Source organism: Hemibagrus wyckioides, linkage group LG06, assembly GCF_019097595.1.
Source record: "Hemibagrus wyckioides isolate EC202008001 linkage group LG06, SWU_Hwy_1.0, whole genome shotgun sequence".
Classification (NCBI taxonomy): domain Eukaryota; kingdom Metazoa; phylum Chordata; class Actinopteri; order Siluriformes; family Bagridae; genus Hemibagrus; species Hemibagrus wyckioides.
Window position 1 is genome coordinate 42,751,273 of NC_080715.1, and position 16,250 is coordinate 42,767,522.

Here is a 16,250-nt window from a genome sequence, read left to right on the forward strand (position 1 = left end):
TCTATAAACAGTGTCAGAACCACACTTCTGGATAAACACCATCTACAGCACCCATTTGTATAAACACACTCTATGCCACACATCTGGATAAACACTGTCTGGCACACATCTGGATCATGTACAGTGATAAATGGAATGAATGATTATGGTGATGTTATGGTGGCTCACGTCTGTCAGAGCGATGTTTGATTGAAGCTCCATGTTTTTGTGACCTTTGACCTTCCACTACTCCACAGCTCCAGTGAGCGATTTTGGCCACGCCCCTGGTGAGAACGGTCGTGACCCCGCCCTGGATCTCTCCTCCGATTCCAAGGTGAGGAAGATTCATTTGAGCTTTTCAGCCTCGGCTTTTCTCTTTTTCTCTCAGGATGTTATGGAAGGAGTCACGACAGTTTAACTGTTTATAATGTTGTTGTTGTTGTTGTTGTTGTTGTTGTTTGTGTATTTCCTTTTGCATTGTGTTTTTTTTATGCTGATTTGGTTAATAAACTGTGAGTATAATCAACCCCAGTTCCTTACCCTAGACCTGGACTCAGTCGGAGTTTCCCATCATGCTCTGTGTTTGTGGTCTCCATCTCGGGGTCACGTGTAGGTCCTCGTGTCACCAAGCAGAAGAAGTGTGTTCACGCTCTGTCTGATTTACGCTCGGGTGTGCGCACCAAACAACATCTGATCCAAACGTGTAGGGAGTCTTACCGCCTCACTTCCTGTTTTTTTTCCCCCTTTTGAGGCAAAGCTAGTCATCTGGGTTTGCTCCTTTTTCTTCTTTTTTCTTTTTCACTCCCTCCTCTGGCTTTGTACGTCACTCCTCTTATTTCTCCTTGCACTTAGCCATCTACACTGTTAGGTTGTATTCATGATAAACATGCATTGGGACAGAAAGAAAAGAGAGAGAGAGAAAGAGAGAATGGAAGAGGAAAGGAAAAACTGGAAGAAAGTATAGAAGTTAGAAAGAAAAGACAGGCCAAGAAACACAGAGAGAGAAAGTAAGAATGAAGAAATAAAGAATGGAAGAAGCAAAAGAAAGAGAGTGAGAATGAAGAGAAGTGAAAGTTAGAGAAGAAAAGAAAATAGAGAAAGAAAGAGCACACCTGTTGTCCTCCCCTTATTATTCCCTTCCCACCTGACCACTCCTCTTCCTTTGTCCTCCAGATGTCTGTCTGACTAATGCTGTGTCTCTCTCCTCTCCTTCCTGTAACGTCGTGTCCACTTTTCTTTTCGTCATACACACTTCTCTCTATCCTTTTTTTTTCTTGTCCTTCTCACCCCTCATTCTCCCTAGTCCCTCTTCATGTTCCCATTCTTTCCTTCCTCCTCGTCCCTGTCGTCTCTCCCTCCCACCCTGGACACCATCTCTGAGCTGGACGTCCTGTCCGACGTCTCTGAGGATGAACCCGAGCTCGATTTCGACCCTGACCCGGAGCTCGAACCCGACCTACCCGTCAAGCCCGAACTCAACCCCAACCCCGTTGACCCTGACCCAGCCCACTTCGTCGAAGAGGGCGTGTCCGCATTTGCCCTGCCCCCTTCCCGTGTTCCCTCCGAGCCCCTCCCACGTCCAGACTCCTCCCTCCTGGCCTTGTTTAAGGGTGCGCACTTGCTAGACGAGGACGGCTCCATCGCCCTGCCATGTCCGTCCTTCTTCCTCATTTTCGCTGTCTTTCTCTCGGCCTGCCACTCGGTGGCGCTCTCTCTGGCGCTCGCGCTGCCTCTCGCGGTGTCGCTGTGCTACCTCGAGCCCAAAGCTTACATCCGTTTCTGGGCTGCTGAGGTCGGCGCGGACACCACGTCTCAAGAGGAGACGTGTGACCCGGTCGCCTAAACCGACCCTCGACCCCCTTTTTCCTTCCATTAGTTCACAACCTCATCGCTTCCTCATGCTATGCACTGTGGTAGATTTGTAAAAATAGCACTTATCCCTCTTCCTCCTCCTCCTCCTCCTCCTCCTGCTTGTAAATCGATTTTCCCAGCATTCCTGAGAGTATCTCTATTTATAGCTTCTGCCCTGCCAGCCTCGTTGACCCGGTTTAATGAGCATAGAACTCGAACTGCTCTCACTGTGGACGCAGAAAGTCTTTTAATAGTCTTGTCCTCTGATAAAGGTTTTATTACAAAATCTGCTGTCCAGCCACAAGATAAATGCACACAAGGTCCACTTTTACACCAAAAAGATAAGGCTAGTTTGTTGTCTGAATTTAACCCCAGAGATCTATCTCGCCCGAAAACGCTTCCGCTAACATTTGACACATTTCCTTCAAATAAAAGATCATTTGCTGGATAGAAACATCAGCTGTCTTCTACATCACTTTAAGAGGTGGAGCCTAGGAGGGCGGGGTTACACCAAGATTCGATGGCGCTTAACTACACAGTGAAGATTTGTTTAGAGTTTTATGACCGGATCGCCCACAGTGTCATAAATATATATATATATAGTGAAAGATTATCTGTAGACGTTTAACGCTCACTACATTAACGGCAGCGAGCCTCAGATTCCTCGGAACACGTAAACTTCATTCGCTTCCACGAATAATCTCCAGCTTCTCCATGCCTTGTCTACTCATCTACGTTTGTGTTGTGGGTTACAGTCGCCAACCTGCGCAGAGAAAAATCAAGAAAGCAACCACGTCCCGTTCCCTCGCCCCGCCCCTTCGCAATTATTAACCAATCCCTGAGCTCGAGTCTTTCTCCCTCCTCATGACCTCATTATTTTTATGCAAATGTCAAGCCTTCCCATCATCCATTTCACCTTTTTTTTTTATTCCTTCCGATCGATTCGTCCATCATTTCCACCAATCAGATTCTGCAGGTGAAAGAAGGGGCGGAGCCTGGAGAGGCCACATCGGTTGCAGTCGCTGCTGAACCTGTAGCAGAGGTCTGCCGTTCACCTTTGCAGCATCTCTCTCTCGTTCTCTCTCTCTCTCTCTCTCGTTCTCTCTCTCTCTCGTTCTCTCTCTCTCTCGTTCTCTCTCTCGTTCTCTCTCTCTCTCTCTCGTTCTCTCTCTCTCTCTCTCTCTCTCTCGTTCTCTCTCTCTCTCTCTCTCTCGTTCTCTCACACACTCGCTCTCTCTCTCTCTCTCTCTCTCGTTCTCTGACACACTCGCTCTCTCTCTCTCTCTCGTTCTCTCTCTCTCTCTCTCGTTCTCTCACACACTCGCTCTCTCTCTCTCTCTCTCGTTCTCTCTCTCTCTCTCGTTCTCTCACACACTCGCTCTCTCTCTCTCTCTCTCTCGTTCTCTCTCTCTCTCTCTCTCTCGTTCTCTCTCTCTCTCTCTCTCTCTCTCTCTCTCTCTCTCTCTCTCTCTCTCTCTCTCTCTCTCTCTCTCTCTCTCTCTCCCTCTCTTTTTACAAGTTATTGACCAATCCGAAGGATGAAATGAGTGATTTAACTGTTGGTTTTTTTCCTCCAATCGTGCTCCCAGACTGAAACAGACGGAGCTGATTCCTCTCGAACCCAGGTTCATGTAATCACCACGCTGAATTCAGAGCTTGTTTTTATTTTAATTCAGTTCGCTTTCTGTTCATCTCTCTGGGGGTTCTTGAATCTTGATTTTTTTTTTTTTGTTTTTTTGTTACCCTTGCTGTGATTCATTGATGATTGTTTTTATTTTGCCTTAATTTGGGTTTGTGGATGATCGTGCTGGTGTGTGTTTTGTTCGCTGCCTTATCGTGAAACGAAGCAGAAACCGGTCCAAACCGTCACACCGCACACGTTAAAGCCCCCGACAACACGACCAGCTCTAACTACAGCAAGAGTGACCACGAGGAGTGACGGGGGGGGAAAACAAAACAGGATAAGATGCATAATTGAGCTAAAAATAAATTTAAAGCGCTCTCTGATTCGTCCATGAGAGGTCACACTTATTGTGTAGCCACGCCCACTTTTGACCAGAAGGTTGAATGGTTGGGGGGGGGGTACTTCTAGAAATAGATTTTTTTTAAATATAAATCTGTCATTTTCTTTTTTTTATTTGTCAATTTATTTATAAAGAAAATTTTAACTTTTTTTTAAAAAAATGTATTTTATTTATTTTAATGAGTTAATATGCAATTTTAATATAAATATTACAGGATGAATCTGCTTTAAAAAGAACAAAAAAGTTGTCGTGGGCTTTAAAAGTATTTAAACGCTTGATCGATTTAACGATGTATTATATGCTCACCCCACACACACACACACACACACACACACACACACACACACACACACACTTATCCCCGGAGGCGCTTTGGACGGGTTTTTTAAACTGCATTTGGGTTTGGACTGTTCACTCACTCACTGTTTCATTTTATTTCTTTTTCTTTTTTGTTTGTTTTTATTCATGCCAACCTTTTTGTTTTGTTTTTTGTTTTTGTCTGGTTTTTGTTTTTTGAATCTGCAGAGCAAGCTGAGAGTGCAGGGAGAGAATATTTATGTCAGACATAGCAATCTAATGCTGGAGGTTCGTATCACTGCCATCAGATAAAGGGGTGGGGTGGGGGGTGGGGAATCTTAGTAATTACCCAGAAATTCCTTTTTAAATCTGAAAACCATTCTGAATCTGGAGTTTGTGCTGTGCTCTCGCTCTTCCGAGCTGCCCTTCACTCTCATTCTGTGTGTGTGTGTGTGTTTGTGTGTGTGTGTGTGTGTGTGTGTGTGTGTGTGTGTGTGTGTGTGTGTGTGTGTGGGTATACACTCTTGTGCATGGTGTAATGGATGCATGTGTGTGTAATCTTTTCATATTTTTGTGTATTTTAGTTCTTAACCACACTAATCTTTTTACGTGTGTGTGTGTGTGTGTTTATGTACTAAACAGTACTGATTCCTGAGCTGATCCTGAGTGAAACGCGCACACACATCTGATACGCTAACACAGCTACTACTGAGAGAAAGAGGCATTCATTTCATTTTTAATTTCAATTCGGTTCATTTCAGATCAGTTTATTTTAATTCATTTTATTTCAATTCAGCTTATTTCAATTTAGTTCATTTCACTTCGGTTTATTTCAGTTCAGCTCATGTCAATTGGTTCATTTTAATTCAGTTCATTTCAATTGGCTCGTTTTAATTCAGTTCATTTCAATTCAGTTCATCTCAGTTTTATTTTTATAGCACTTTTAACAATGACCATTGTCTCAAATCAGCTTTACAGGACATTAGACATTAGACATGCCTATGACTGTCATGGAGGGAAAAACTCCCTAAAACAATAAGAGGAAGAACCCTTGAGAGGAACCAGACTCAAAAGAGAACCTCATCTCAGACATAAAGTACATAATCTTCAGAAGTGGATTAGAATACAGCCCTTTAACGATGTAGCTGCTGTGTGTGTTTCACTCTCCAGTGTTTCAGCAACTATACACGGGAAACATATCTGTAAGGCCTCGGCTCACTGCTGCCGCACACACAGGGACGGACATCGCCATGGTCAAGAAGGGGTGGAGCTTAAGTTAGATTTTTTACTTATTTAAAAAAAAAACATAAGAATTCTAATATATTAGAGCGAAGGACAAAAAGAACTGAGCAAGTGTGAAGGAAGAAAATGGTTAAAAAGGAAAAGGGCAAAGAAGAGAGAGGTGGAAGAGCTGACAGATTAAGAGAAAAAAAAAGGATAAAAGTCACTACCGATGATAAGGAATGGATAGGTTCTGAATTCGCTGATCAGGTTAAAGCTAAGCTCCACCCCCTTTTAGCCCAGGTTTTAAGCAGTTTGACAGAATCGGGCGGATCCTGATGTTCCAGCAGTGAGGCTTGGCTTGCATTCTGCACTATGACTCTGTATTTTCACAATAATGACATGGATGTTGATTCCTTGTCTACTGGCCGCCGCGGCAACAATAGGATCTGGATAAGACACAGGAGGATGTTTTGAGGCATCAGGCTAGCATTAGCGAGCTAAAGCGCAGTTTTATGGAGGCGGCTCCAGAACCTCGGCCCAGTCAGTGGGAAAAGCGTCTGACGGGCAGCCCCGCTGCAACCAGCCTGCGTCCGCCTGTCCCAGGGGTACGTGTGCTTCTGTGCCGGGATTCACGCCACAGACCCTGCGAGCCGACACACCTGCATGCAGCACTCGCTCTGCCATCTCTCTGTCTCTCTTTTTTTTTTTTTTTTTTTTTTTCCCTCCATGTGGCGGTCGGAGTTGTTTAACTTGTCCCTCTATTGCCAGAGATTTCATTTTGTTGCATTTAACAGCATAAAAACCTTGTAAGACCAAAACGCTGGCTTGTGTCTGTAGTCACCCTGTGAGGTCTCTTAAACAATCCCAACTGCCTCATGATCGCTTCCTGTACTCTCAAAGCCAGTCTTCCTCTTTATTCCATGGTGGACGGCTTTGCGACTCTGGCATTAGGGACTTTAAGTATGGATGACCTGCAGGGGGTTGCTGCTTTCTGACATTATTAAATTTTGGAGTACTATGGCATGTGTGGTTTGTGGTCATCAGTCGTCCCCCAACACTTAGCCCCTAGCAGTCCCCACCAACAGTGGTCTTCCCTCATCTGTCACCTTCCCCTCAACAGTAATCCCAGAACAGTCTCTGCCCCCTCAACAGTCATCGTCCCCCAATAGTCCCCTCAACAGTCATCTTTTCCCCCAACAGTCCCCTCAACAGTCATCACCCCAACAGTCATTGTCCCTCCAACAGTCCCCCCAACAGTCATCGTCCCCCCAACAGTCACTGTCCCCCCCAACAATCCCCACAACAGTCATTCTCCCCACAACAGTCATCCTCCTCAAAGGTTACCGACCCCTCTACAGTCTCTGCACCCCAACAGTCTTCATCCCCCCAACAGTCTGTGGTCCCTTCAGCAGCCACCTTTGCCTCAACGGTTCTGTTCCTTAAACTGTTGCTCCTTTAGCAGTCTTCCCTATACCAGTCATTGTCCATGCTTAAAGTCTCTAGTTGTCACCCTGGTGGATGATCTTTCACACTCACTCTGATCTTGGCTCGGCAAAAGGGCAGGTTACTACAAAAATATCTCTGCACCTGATAATCTGCATCTTATTTGCCCCTGCTGGGAGAATCATGCAGTTTGATTGATGCTTGGCTTCGGATTTCATTTTTCTGCTGTTCTCTGTGCAAGATTTATAATGGATGTCTTTTTTTATTCTGCTTTATTTGCTTAATCTTTCCACTGTAACTGTTGTCCTCCACATTGTATTATTATTTACTGTTGTTATCTTGCTGTCCTGGTGATTTTTGGTGCCTGTATTTATCTCGTCTCGTGTAAGACGCTTTTTTTTTCTGGGACAGAGTGGCATCATCCACTCCATCTTCACTCCATCACTTGGTTCTCTATGTGCACTTCTTTACTGCTGGTTGTTCTGCTCCTTCCTTCCCTCTCCTCTCGAGGGTCACCTGACTCTCAGGTCATTCTTTGGGTTTACGATCAGGTCTCTCGCTGTTCTTACGGGTCTTGTTTTACAGCTGTGGGTTTAAACGCTGCTCCGTGGAAGAGATTTCCTCTAAAAATCATGACGTCCCAGGGAACTAAAATAACCTTGATATATTTCCTAATGCACCTGGTTACTATCTGCAAATTCCGACTAACTGGGGACATTTCTCTGCTTTCTGTGCCAAGTAGGAGGGGCTAATCTTGCCCCTCTATACCAGTCATTGTCCATGCTTAAAGCATGGACAATGACTGGTATAGGGAAGACCTAGCATAAGCTTCAGCAAATGAAAATAATTTGCAACTCACTTGGTTGCTACATAGAGGACAAGAAGTCCTGACTCGTATCGTTGTGTTTAGTTCCTTGCAGGCTGAAATTCACTGTCGATCTAGCTACTCGTTAGCATATTAGAATATTTCACACATTGTCCTCTGGAATTTAACTGACTATGTTGATACAGTTCTCCACAATATAAACAGGCATGAGGTCTAATTTGTGTCTCTATAACAGAAATATTGGTGTTTGTAAAGGCATTATTGGATGTTCTTAACAGATGCTAACACAATAGGAGCAATTTCAGGCTTTTTTTTTGTTCTCGTGAGTGTCGCAGTGGTTTTACATTAAGCTACTAGTTTGTTTATATTTTCGGAATTGAAACCAGCTGAATTTGTTTTAATATCTCCGGCAGGTGGAAATAAAAATAGCTGTGATTGCAGGAAGTCCATCAGAGATGGTTCAGATTTAATTCTGAAATAACCAATAAATAACCATCCCAGATTTGAAGGCCCAGATATTTGGAGCAGTAAAGATCTTCACGCCCAGGACATACAGTTTATACACTGATCAGGCATAACATTGTGAGCAGTGAGAGGTGAAGTGAATAAGACTGATTATTTCATCATGACACCTGTTAGTGGGTGGGATATATTAGGCAGCAAGTCAACATTTTGTCCTCAAAGTTGATGTTAGAAGCAGGAAAAATGGACAAGTGTAAGGATTTGAGAGAGTTTGATGATGAAGGGCCAAATTGTGATGGCTAGACCACCGGATCAGAGCATCTCCAAAACTGCGGCTCTTGTGGGGTGTTCCCGGTCTGCAGTGGTCAGTATCTATCAAAAGTGCTCCAACAGGAACAGTGGTGAACCGGAGACAGGGTCATGGGTGGTCAAGGCTCACTGATGCATGTGGGGAGCGAAGGCTGACGCGTGTGATCCGAACCAACAGACGAGCTTCTGTTGCTCAAATTGCTGAAGAAGTTAATGCTGGTTCTGATAGAAAGGGGTCAGAATACACAGTGCAGGACGGGTCAGCCAAAGGGGAACCAATACAATATTAGGCAGGTGGTCAAGACATCTACAGAAGCAGTAACAGAACAGAAAGGTCCAGTGACTTGGACTCACTTCTACAAGACCCGAATAATCATTGTCTCTTTGTCCCTCTTTTTTCCTGTCCTCCACCTGTCCCACTTTTCCTCCTGTCTGTCTGTCTGTGTCTGTGTTTAGAGTTTAGAAGAGGAGCTCACCTCTCTGTTTTTGCGTAAAGTCTGTTTCTCGGGCGCCCCCGAATCCCGCAGTGGCACTGTCTCTCCAGCAGAGGGCGATGTCGCTGCACGGTCCGAGGTGCTCTCAGCCTTTTGACTCTAAACTTCCTCATCTCTGGCTCTCTCATCGTGTGTGATGGCTCACTTACAAAAGTTTGTGTCCAGTCCTGGTCCCAATATTTGGCTATATAATATATATATATATATTTTCAGTGTTGTATTGAGACTGCTTAAAGTGAGACTTTAAACAGTTTAGTTGAAAAGAGAAGTAACTTCACTCTGCCTTTTTTTTGTTTGTATCTCGGTAACCAGGAGACCAGACTGGACAAAACTTTGCTTTGAAAATCATCCACATTTGATTTTATTTTTATTTTTTTGGCTTGTATGCGTGGATACGGTGCTTCTCCTCGTCGTAAAAACATGCTTGATGTTACATGCTTTGACTGACAGTTGCCAATGGTTAACATTTATGTTTCACAGATAAACCCCGCCCCCCTCGAGAGCGCCCTGTCTGACAGCGGTGACATCAGCAAGGTGGTGCAACCTAACACCAAGCTAACTCGCATCTCACCTCAGACCTAACACACTAGCTATCTATCCATCCATTCTTCCATCCATCCATCCATCATATATATGTTAATCCATTTGTTTTATGTCTTAATCGTTTCTTTCAATGTGATTAAGTTCATTGTTTTTGTCCATTCTATTTCGTTTGTTTATCTGTGTTGGTCATCGTTTCTGTTTTTTCTCTCCATCCTTTGTCTGTCTGTCGTTTTTTTATGTCATTTGTTTTAGAACAAACAGAATTCAGGGCTTAACGGTCAGCCAGAGGTTATAGAAGTGGTGGAAGAGATCATCGTTATTGAGGAGGTCAAAGCAAATAAGCCCAAAAGCCCGCTCCCTGAGGTATCCACTGAGGTGACCGTGGTTACAGACAAAGCCCCGGAAGCAAAGGAAGAGGAGGTGGAGCCGGAGAAGAGCGGTGGCTCGTCAGAGAGTGAGAGCGAGGAGGAGGCAGAGTATCACGCTCAGCTTCCTGCCTCCCCAGACTCCACCCAGCTTATCGAAGAAGAGCCTGAAGAGGAGCAGGAGCAAGAGGTGGAGCTTAATCAAGAAGTTACACCTACAGAGGCAGAGCCCCAGGCGGTCAGCGAGTCCGTGAAAGAGGAGGAGCCGTCAGAACAGGCAGAAGAGGAAGTATCCGGAGATGAAGTCTTGGTGACGCCTGACGAAGCACCTAATGGTCACGCCGACGACACTGAAGCTCCGCCCGCTCCATGTGCTGCGGCTGAGAAGCAAGAGGAGGAGACTTGTGTCGTCAACGGTGACGCGTCTCAAACGGAAACGGAGCGCGTCCCGCAGGTGATCTGTTGCTCGGAGGTAATTGGTTGAAATCCCATGAAGATGGCCGACAACGCCATCCTCCTCCTCCTCTCCTTCATCATCCCTTCATCCCTGTCCTGCTGCCTTTCCTCTTCACCGGAGAACACAGCTATCTCTTTCCCTCTTCTTTATCTCACTCACAAAAAAAGGCTGTTACATTACTGCTGATTAATACGCATGAAAGAAGCGAGAGAATAGCGATATGCCATGACGCGTCTGTCCGAAAGTCACTCTTTATTCATGTCACATTCTTTTACATTTGATTATTAATTTTCCACACACACACAACAAGCCGTCTGCATCCTGTGTGTAGTGACCGTGTGGTGAAAGGTGCTAGCAGTTAACAAGGACATTAAGGTATCTGATAAAAAAAAAATAGACCCAGCTTCCAGAACTTTCCAGAAGGAACCGGAACTTTCCTGAGCGAGAACTCCCCCCCCCTCCCCCCAGGTTAAATTTCAGTGGGTTTTGTTTTATTTTATTTTTTTCTTACACCTCTATTCTATCTGATTTACGAAGAAGTCTCTGACTCTGGAGTGAACTAAAATCCGTGTTTTCTCTGGAAGTCTCTAAAGCTTTAAAAAAAGGTCCTACAGCTGCAAATGTACAGTGTGGAGAGGAACATCGTCCACAAGGTACCTTTCTGCTGCAAGTCCTTATTTATTTATTTATTTATTTATTTATTTATTTGGAAACTTTTTTTTTTATCTTCTTGGTGCTTGGAGGGTGAAGCTTTCTGTACAGAACAAGTCAATCAGGAAAGTTCCAAGAACCTCACGTTGCCCTTGAGCCAATCAGAGACGATTTGGGGGTGGAGCATCTTTGAATGAATGAATTTGAAACATTGATCTCCGCCCACACACACACGCCCACTACTAATTCTGTTACACGGTTTCAGATGCCATAATGTCCTTGTACACTCATCCTTAGTTTGTGTGTATGATTGATTGTGCTTCAGGTTGTTTCCTGCATGGTGTGTGTGTGAGAGTTCCTGGGGGATGAGTGTGTGTGTGTGCTACCCGTTACTGGCAGAGATAGCTGTGGATGATTCATCCTCCGTCCCACTCATCCTCCAAACACACACTACCTGCAGGGAAGTGTGTGTGTGTGTGTGTGTGTGTGTTAGCTGCTGAAACCAACCAAACCTGCAGTAAACTGAACCAAAGATCAGCATGTGATGTGTGTTCGCTTCCCTCTGGCTGAAGTTTCTTTACGTTCCAGCTTGCTGTGATCTTCTGCATGCACTGATTCAAGTGTCTTTGAGTTGATTTGAGTTCAATTCATTGGAGTTCCTTTTGAGTTGCATGATCACTCCATACATCTCTAATTTCAACTTACTTTCTTTCAGTTTGTCAGAGCATGAGGCTCCTCCTGCCTGTCGTGTGTGTGTGTTGTGAATGTGTGTGTTTGTTGTGAGCGAAACTCTGACTCTTCTCCCCTCAAACCCGTAGCCCCCGGTGGTGAAAACAGAAATGGTGACCATCTCGGACACCTTCGCGGCTCAGAAGACGGAGATCACCACGAAGGAGGTCCCCATCGTCCACACAGAAACCAAAACCATCACGTACGAAGCGGCTCAGGTAACGGCACCTGGCACTCTCCACCCGTCCATCACACAGTCTCGGTGTGATAAACTCCGCCCCCTTCTGTCTTTAACTTTACTGGAATTGTAATTGTTTGCACTTTTAGCTTGGATCTGATTGGCTGCTGGCAGACAGGGAGATGAATGATGTATAGAAATAACTGTCGTTTTTTAAATAGAGTGTGTGTGTGTGTGTGTGTGTGTGTGTGTGTGTCGGGCAGTTGGACGGCGCCGGAGACAGCGAGCCCGGCGTACTCATGACAGCTCAGACCATCACCTCGGAGGCTCTTTGTACAACTACAACAACACACATCACCAAGGTAACACACACACACACACACACACACACACACAGAGGAATAAAAAATGTCATTTTCTGTTTAATTCATTAACATATTTAAAATTTTTGATTGACAGACACTAAAAGGCGGGCTCTCAGAAACACGGATCGAGAAGCGCATCGTCATTACAGGCGACACTGACATCGATCACGACCAGGTGAACACACGCACACACACGAACTGAGTCGAACTTGGAGCCGAGGCTGGGTGTTGCTCGTGTGTTTTTTGTCGCCATGGTTACAGCGACAACAATCTTTTTTTTTTCCTAATAATCCACAATCATGTCAATAGTATAGTTTCAGCTGAGTGTAGCAGCGCTTATGTGATCGGTCAGTGTGTGATCAGCTGATGGAACGTAACCGAAGCTCCGCCCTCTTGTCGTGAGGAAGAATGATGATGTTACAGAAGCTGATCTTCTGGACTTTTTTTCCTCTTTGCACTTATTTAGAAATTTCTTGAGTTCACTGTTGCTGGAGATGGCATCAGCTTTGGACTATAACAAACACACACACACACACACACACACACACTGGTGTGGATGTCAAGATCAATCTGATTAGCCCAAGCAGTTGCGTTTTTCCCGGTCTCTCTCTCTCTCTCTCTCTCTCTCTCTCTCTCTCTCTCTCTCTCTCTCTCTCTCTCTCAATGTTCAGGTCTCTCTGTCTTTCTCTCTCTCTCGCTCTCGCTCTCTCTCTCTCTCAATGTTCAGGTCTCTCTCTCTTTCTGCCTCTCTCTCTCTCTCTCTCTCTCTCTCTCAATGTTCAGGTCTCTCTCTCTCTCTCTCAATGTTCAGGTCTCTCTCTCTCTCTCTCTCTCTCAATGTTCAGGTCTCTCTCTCTCTCTCTCCCCCCCTCATTAAGAATGTACAGTGAGAGCGTGGGAGTGGAGAGCACCGTAACAAACACCACTGTTTCCGTAGAAACTGACTTTTATACAGTTAACTCCGGCTACAAACCTCCTCCAGATCCTGACAGAGCTTTTATTAGAAATAAAACCTCTCACAGGAGGAGCGGCCGACGCAAACAGAGTTTAGATAAATAAATCTGAACAATAACAAAGACAAAAGGATCCGGTTTCACTTCCTACCTCCCTCAGCACGGAGATGACACCTTATTAATATTGATGCGCTCGTCCTAGCGCCGCGTCTGTCCGTAGCTCAGTGATGGAGGAGGGAAGGATGGAAGTGGGAACAGGAAGTGGGAACTGTAGATGAACATCACGTCTACTCCTCACTCGCTAATTCACTGCAGCTTTTATTACTTATATTACAGTTTGTTTTTATTAATATATATAAATATTGTGTGTGTGTGTGTGTTGCAGGCCTTAGCCCAGGCCATAAAGGAAGCCAAAGAGCAGCACCCGGACATGTCTGTGACCCGCGTGGTGGTGCACAAGGAGACAGAGCTGTCTGAGGACGAAGAGTAAAGGTGTGTGTGTGTGTGTGTGTGTGTGTGTGTGTGAAGGGTTTTCTGTCTGTTATTAGAGAGTAGTCAGATAGACTGGCAGACAGAAAGCTGGACAGAGACGTGAGGGAGAGAAACTCTTATAAAGAGAGTCAGATAAAGACAGAAAAAGAGAGAGAGAGAATCTGTGGCAGAGAGAGAGAGGGGGGGGGTCAGATACAGGGCGACAAACTGAGACAGAAGCACACATAGAGACTGAGTTAGTCTGATAGAGAGAGACCTGAACACTGAGAGAGAGACAGAGAGAGAGACAGACTTGATCATTTAAGGTGAGACAGAGAGAAGTCTGAACATTGAGAGAGACCTGAGCATTGGGAGAAAGAGAGACACGAGAGAGAGAGAGACAGAAGAGAGACCTGAACATTGAGGGAGATAGAAAGAGACCTGAACATGGAGAGAGAGATGGACAGAGTAACAGACAGAGAGACGTGTCAGACGTGTTGAGTGGTGTGTAAATGTGAGCTCTGTCATCATCTGGAAACTGGTACTGAGATCAGACTGAGAAAACCGAATATCGTCATCATAATCTGCATCATCACCACATCTTCATCATAAACATCTTCATCACTTCATCTTCATCATCACATCACCACCACCACATCTTCATCATAAACATCTTCATCACTTCATCACCACCACATCATCATCATAAACATCTTCATCACTTCATCTTCATCACATCACCACAACATCATCATCATAAACATCTTCATCACTTCATCTTCATCACATCACCACCACATCATCATCATAAACATCTTCATCACTTATTCATCACCACCACATCATCATCATAAACATCTTCATCACTTCATCTTCATCACATCACCACCACATCATCATCATAAACATCTTCATCACTTATTCATCACCACCACATCTTCATCATAAACATCTTCATCACTTCATCACCACCACCACATCTTCATCATAAACATCTTCATCACTTCATCACCACCACCACATCATCATCATAAACATCTTCATCACTTCATCTTCATCATCACATCACCACATCATCATAAACATCACTTCATCATAAACATCATCACTTCATCTTCATCACCACCACAACATCATCATAAACATCTTCATCTTCATCATCACATCACCACAACATCTTCATCATAAACATCATCACTTCATCTTCATCATCACCACAACATCTTCATCACTTCATCTTCATCATCACCACAACATCTTCATCACTTCATCTTCATCATCACCACAACATCTTCATCACTTCATCTTCATCATCACCACAACATCTTCATCACTTCATCTTCATCACTTCATCTTCATCATCACCACAACATCTTCATCACTTCATCTTCATCATCACCACAACATCATCATAAACATCACTTCATCTTCATCATCACCACAACATCACTTCATCTTCATCATCACCACAACATCTTCATCATAAACATCACTTCATCTTCATCACCACAACATCATCATAAACATCATCACTTCATCTTCATCATCACCACAACATCACTTCATCTTCATCATCACCACAACATCTTCATCATAAACATCACTTCATCTTCATCATCACCACAACATCTTCATCATAAACATCACTTCATCTTCATCATCACCACAACATCATCATAAACATCACTTCATCTTCATCACCACAACATCTTCATCATAAACATCATCACTTCATCTTCATCATAAACATCTTCATCTTCATCACCACAACATCATCATAAACATCACTTCATCTTCATCATCACCACAACATCATCATCATAAACATCATCACTTCATCTTCATCATCACCACAACATCTTCATCACTTCATCTTCATCATCACCACAACATCATCATAAACATCATCACTTCATCTTCATCATAAACATCTTCATCTTCATCACCACAACATCATCATAAACATCACTTCATCTTCATCATCACCACAACATCATCATCATAAACATCTTCATCACTTCATCATCACCACAACATCATAAACATCTTCATCACTTCATCTTCATCACAACATCATCATAAACATCACTTCATCTTCATCACCACAACATCATCACATCACCACATCATCACCACAACATCATAAACATCTTCATCACTTCATCTTCATCACATCACCACCACAACATCATCATAAACATCATCACTTCATCTTCATCATAAACATCTTCATCTTCATCACCACAACATCTTCATCATAAACATCACTTCATCTTCATCACCACAACATCTTCATCATAAACATCATCAATTCATCATCACATCACCACAACATCTTCATCATAAACATCTTCATCATCACCACAACATCATCATAAACATCACTTCATCTTCATCATCATAAACATCATCACTTCATCTTCATCATCACCACAACATCTTCATCATAAACATCACTTCATCTTCATCATAAACATCACTTCATCTTCATCATCACCACAACATCTTCATCATAAACATCACTTCATCTTCATCATCACCACAACATCTTCTTCATCACATCATCACCACCACATCTTCATCATAAACATCACTTCATCTTCATCATCACATCACCACAACATCTTCA

General features: G+C 43.9%; 1 protein-coding gene across 15 annotated transcripts in view; it reads left to right on the plus strand.

Annotated features, from left to right (window-relative positions):
* The window catches only part of epb41l2 (erythrocyte membrane protein band 4.1 like 2), a 57,397-nt gene that overhangs the window by 37,267 nt on the left and 3,880 nt on the right, over positions 1 to 16,250 (plus strand). Inside the window, exons 13-23 of one of the 15 annotated variants that reach the window (XM_058393505.1) lie at positions 237 to 313; positions 2,798 to 2,872; positions 3,420 to 3,455; positions 4,380 to 4,439; positions 5,819 to 5,980; positions 9,390 to 9,443; positions 9,705 to 10,289; positions 11,744 to 11,872; positions 12,096 to 12,194; positions 12,292 to 12,372; positions 13,536 to 13,642. In XM_058393505.1, coding sequence (XP_058249488.1) covers positions 237 to 313; positions 2,798 to 2,872; positions 3,420 to 3,455; positions 4,380 to 4,439; positions 5,819 to 5,980; positions 9,390 to 9,443; positions 9,705 to 10,289; positions 11,744 to 11,872; positions 12,096 to 12,194; positions 12,292 to 12,372; positions 13,536 to 13,640 — 1,463 coding nt within the window. In that variant the 3' untranslated portion in view covers positions 13,641 to 13,642. The remainder of the gene's footprint in view (positions 1 to 236; positions 314 to 2,797; positions 2,873 to 3,419; positions 3,456 to 4,379; positions 4,440 to 5,818; positions 5,981 to 9,389; positions 9,444 to 9,704; positions 10,290 to 11,743; positions 11,873 to 12,095; positions 12,195 to 12,291; positions 12,373 to 13,535; positions 13,643 to 16,250) is intronic. The other 14 variants (XM_058393506.1, XM_058393520.1, XM_058393509.1 and 11 more) reach the window with 14 other exon arrangements.